The following is a 5,275-nucleotide window of genomic DNA, read 5'->3' as shown; positions in this document are numbered from 1 at the left end:
GTCTTCCTCTTAAAAAATGCATCAATTCTTTGATTTTTTTATTATTATTTTGTATAAAAATTTGAATATATATCCTGTAAAATATGTAAAAAAAATTAGAAGGACAAATATTAAAATTTATAATATTTATTGTTTTTTTATCAATTTATATAAATACAATAATATCAATACTTATTGAATATTCTAATATTTTTTATCATATGAAAAATTAAATTAAATAAATAAAAAATACCTAATTTTAGAATGAAAAAAAAAACTTCTTTTTATAATGAGAAACAAAGTAGCAAACATGAACTACTCTAAATTATAATAAAATATTTAAATCAAGTGAACTACTCTTTATTTTTTAAAGAATTACTATTAATTTTTTTTTTATAAAAAATTTGAGAACATAGTCCCATTACCCTAGTTAAGTTCCGCTGCTGAATTAGATGATTTTATAATATTTAAAATACCTTTTTTATTTTTAATAAATTATTGTATTATTATTTACTTTTTATTTGTAATATTCAAATAAAGACTAAGATTGTAAAACTGGATAATAAGTCTTTCAAACCCCTTTTCTTCATTTATTTTAAATTTACGGACAAGTGATATTTAAATTTTAAACCATCGGTCTTTTCATTATTTTTCTTTTCTCTCTTCCAAAATCTTCTCTTTTCATTATTTTATATAATTATTAAAAATAATTAATTTTTAAATTTATTATTTAAAAAATATTCTTTTTTTTGGAGATTAATTTAAAATATTTTATAAATCCATGAATAATAAGTTAATAACAGTGTAAAATTGGACTAGGCTAATTATACAAAGTGAAAGTGATTATTCAAATTTAGGCTAAGCATACTTTCCTCACTAAATCTGAGCCGTCGGTTCATCTCTATAAAATCCAATCTCAATCCTTGGTTTACCTTTATAAGTTAAAGCTAAATTCTTCAAACTAGGGTTTACAATCTGAGCTGCGTGAACACTCTTACTCTTTGTAGCGGATCTATCAGGAGGAGCTTCTACCCTCTAAGAGGCGAGTTTTTACCTTGGTACCTTATTAGCCTCTGATGCAATCTGTGGTTCTCTTAGCTTTGATTTGTGCAAACTGCGATAAAAGTTGTGTCTTTTAGGATTTATCTGTAATAAATAAAAGTATGCTCTTTTGTGTGAATGTGGTAATGGGAACTTAATCGATGGTTCTATTCTGTTATATTGGGTGTACCTTGGGGATCTAAGTTTCACTCTTTGAATGATTTGTAGCTATGCAGTGTGTTTTACCATTGTACCTGAGAATCAAATTTTTGCCATTAATATAAATCTCAATTCTTACCTTTTTTTTTTTTTTTATGTTTCATAATCCATTAACTTTAACCAAATGTTGGTAATGCCGTCGCTCTGCGACGTATATTATTTGTAGTTTTATACTGGCGATGTAATTTGAGATAATCTTTCTTTTTGGGAGGGGGAATTGAACATGTTATTTTTATTCTTTGAATGAGATTTGAAGGCATGCAGAATATGTGTTGGATTAGGGAATTATTCCTCTTTGATTGTGCTGTGTTCTGTGTGCTATGCCGGTGAACATGATAGGAGATGTAATCAACATAGATATGGAAGGTGTGATTAATGTGTTAGTTCTATGTTTTATTTTTTTTTGTCGTATGTATGTTGGTCTATTTTTTGTGTGGCGGTCTTGCTATGCCTTGCTTGTTGGGAGATGTTTACATTGAACTTAAAAGAATTAACAACCTATAAGCTACAGCTTCACAAAGTTCCTATTTTGTATGTTTATGCAGTTGCGAAGATGTACACTTTCAGGAAGAAGATCCACAAAGATAAGGATGCTGAGCCAACTGAATTCGAAGAGTCTATTGGACAGGTTTCATTTCGCTTACAAATATGCTGTCGGTGCTGCTGCTTATCAGTTTTAGTTTCTCAAGTATTAATCTTTTGTTCAACTTCTATTGTTGTAGGCTTTGTTTGATCTTGAAAATACCAATACGGAGCTGAAAAGCGAACTGAAAGATTTATACATAAATTCAGCTGTGTAAGTATGTGAATTATTTGTAGTTTTTCTGTGAGGTAGATTTATGTTTTAGTCTTGATGTGTATCCCTGGTTTTAATATGCAGTCAAGTTGATGTGTCTGGGGGTCGAAAGGCTGTAGTTATCCATGTTCCCTTTAGATTAAGGAAAGGTTTCCGGAAGATTCATGTAAGACTTGTTAGAGAGCTTGAGAAGAAGTTCAGTGGCAAGGTACGCACTACACAGTCAACACCTTTGTTTTGGAAGATGTATGATATTTGTTACCACTGTTCCTTGATGAAATTGCCCATTCCTTTTACCTGTGCTCCACCCAATATTAATGATTTGGAATTTTGTTGAATTTTCTGTTCGTTGCAATCTATTTATTCATTATTTTAGCATGGAACACTTCTAGATTTCTGGTCATCTAATGTTAAGAAGCTGTATTTATGCTTAACCAAATTGCAGCTAGAATATCATCAGTTGTCAAAATTTGTCTTGCTAGTTTTTTAATGATACATTAAGTTTACTTTTTTCTTTAGTATTCATAATACCACTAGTTCTATTTGTGATATAGCCCCTTGTCTATTAACTTTTTTTGGTGGGGTTATAATTATTTGTTCTGGAATGTTGTTAAATTTGTAGGATGTAGTGTTGATTGCCAACCGTAGGATAGTGAGGCCGCCAAAGAAAGGATCTGCAGTTCAGCGCCCTCGCAACCGTACACTCACTGCTGTGCATGAGGCAATGCTTGAGGATATTGTATTGCCTGCTGAGATCGTTGGGAAGCGTGTTAGGTATCGTCTTGATGGGTCGACAATCATGAAGGTAAGTTTGTGTTATGGAATCAGACGGTTAATACTTGTGAATGAATGTAATCTTTTGAAAAAAAGGAATGAATCTATATTTTCATTGAATTGTCTGTTTTGGTGATAGGTTTTCTTGGATCCCAAGGAACGAAACAACACTGAGTACAAGTTGGAGGCTTTTGCTGCAGTATACAGGAAACTTTCAGGCAAAGATGTGGTGTTTGATTACCCTGCACAAGAGGCTTAGATTCTCCCTTTGTTGGTAGTTTTGAATTTCTTCATCAATTTTACATGGTGGCTACTGGTTAAAATTTTGTTCAAGTGCCTTTCATGCTGGGTTTCCATTAGTATTGTTGAGAAAGATACTATTACCAGTTTCTCGGGTTTGAATACTTTTTTTTCTATTATAAATTTAAAAACAATTCTTCAATTTATAATTTTAATTAGTTGTGTCATGGAATGAAAGCAAACTTTTGGCTGCTATCCACTGAATACCATCGGTCTGTTGACCATGAGTGGGAAAGCCATCATTGTCATTGGCTGCTGCTATTATGGTGTCTTTAACCACCATATAATTTTGTTAATACATTTTAAAGTTACTAATTTTAAAAATTCTTTTCGGCATTTATGCATTTCTTTTGTAGATGAATGGTTGAAACTATAAGTAGTGTGTTTAGTTTGTATTAGTATTTTTATTCGTAATAATAAATGAGAATATAAATTTTTTAAAATGATGTCCGTCTTATACAATTATTTTTACAAAAATGTCATAAGGAACAAAAGTAAAGTTTTCGTCCTCTAAGAAGACGAGGGTCTATATAGATTAAAAAATATTAAATAAGTTTTTAGTTATTATTTTTATATGAAAGAGTTTAATTTTTATTAATAATTAATTTTAATATTTGTTATTTAAAAGGTGAAAGAATTTGACATGCATATTTTTATATTTGATTAGATGTTTTATTGTACAAATAAAAGTAATTAATTTTTATACTTGTTATCTAAAAATAATATTTTTTTCGTATATATAAAAATATAATTAGTTATTAGTATAAAAAAATTTATATTGATAGTTATAAAATTATTTTTTTTAAAAAATAATTAAATTTTGATTATAATTTTTAATCATAGTATTAGTATTTTTTTTAAAATTATATGTAATAAATATTTAAAAAAATAAAAATAAAAATTAAAAAGATAAATAGTAAAAATTTAAAATTAAATAAAAAATATGTATATAATAATATATATATTTTTTAAATTATATTATGTTAATTTTATTTTTTGTAGAATGAGAGTTAGTTTTGAAAGTTAAAAGAGAGAGAAAGATAAAGAAGAAGAATACGATTAATTTTAAAAGTTAAAAGAAAATTTTATTTTAATTATAATGAAAAAATATCTTATGATACATTTTGATTTGTTAAATTACTAATACAAAATATAAATTATAAATTATATATAGAGTGGAAAGAGAAATAAGAAAAAAAAAAGAGGCAGATAAGAAAATACGAGGAGGTTTATTAATTTTGGAGGAAAATATTTTTGAACTAGCAGCGTATATCGAAGGTGGTGCAAGAGGTGGGTCATTCTGTACAAAATTCGAGTGACCAGATCCACTGCCACCAACATTACTGACTTCCGCTAAAAGCTCAATCACTTGTTTCATCATGATTCTTCCATGAATGTCAAATATTAGGCGCACATGCTCGTCATCATGGAGCCAAAACAGCCAAAACCGAAAGACTATTTCCTATCCGTGCTAGCAGTCTATATCCCACCTTTGCAAATTTTTTTCTCTCGCTACCACCAGCGCTATTCAATATCAGCTCTCAGACAAAGAATTTACTAGCAGAATGGAATTATCGCATTCAAATATCACCCGTGTTACGATTTTTCATATGACAATTTGGATACACACTAACAATCACATATCCACTACTACGAGACATTTTAGCTTTTTTTTGTTAAAAAAATGGAAGAGAAGAAGAAGTGAAATGTTTGTGGAGAAACTAAAGAGTTGTACACCCTTTTATAGCTGCTGAAATTTTATTGTAACGTATCTTGTTTACACTGTATACGTCATAACTATTTATGTATGTTGTTTACAGTATAAACAAAATATATACGTCATTTTTTTCAATTGTGGCTTATCTTGTTTACACTACGTGTATTTATTTCGTTTATACTGTAAACGAGATAAGAGATGTGATGAATTTTCATAAAATTGCTAAAAATGATATATTTTGGTAAATAAAATATTTATTTTATTTATTTTAAAAAAAGTCCTCTTCTTAATTAGTACTTTAAGGACATTTGTTAACTAAATTCCTGTGTGTATATATACCTAAACCATTTACGAAATGTTTTTAAAAGATAAGCATGGAAAAAATTTGGGAACCTAAAAGATAAACAGAAAAAACGATACATCTACTAAACCCACAAACACATTCTTAA

The 5,275-nt window shown here is 28.5% G+C and overlaps 1 protein-coding gene across 2 annotated transcripts; it reads left to right on the top strand.

Moving 5' to 3' along the window:
• The first annotated feature begins 872 nt into the window (after positions 1–872).
• Positions 873–3,445, top strand: LOC112751103 (small ribosomal subunit protein eS7). Of its 2 annotated transcripts, none has more exons than XM_025800143.2 (6): positions 873–1,021; positions 1,785–1,867; positions 1,962–2,035; positions 2,120–2,243; positions 2,658–2,840; positions 2,949–3,445. In XM_025800143.2, exons 2-6 carry the CDS (start codon positions 1,793–1,795, stop codon positions 3,066–3,068), a joined length of 576 nt encoding a protein of 191 aa, XP_025655928.1. In that variant the 5' UTR covers positions 873–1,021; positions 1,785–1,792; the 3' UTR covers positions 3,069–3,445. The 2 variants fall into 2 exon arrangements, with proteins under 2 accessions (XP_025655928.1, XP_025655929.1); XM_025800144.3 differs by having other exon boundaries at positions 923–1,037.
• Positions 3,446–5,275: the final 1,830 nt, after the last annotated feature.

The sequence above is a fragment of the Arachis hypogaea genome, chromosome 15 (assembly GCF_003086295.3).
Source record: "Arachis hypogaea cultivar Tifrunner chromosome 15, arahy.Tifrunner.gnm2.J5K5, whole genome shotgun sequence".
Lineage (NCBI taxonomy): Eukaryota > Viridiplantae > Streptophyta > Magnoliopsida > Fabales > Fabaceae > Arachis > Arachis hypogaea.
This window is presented reverse-complemented; position numbering and strand designations above follow the sequence as displayed.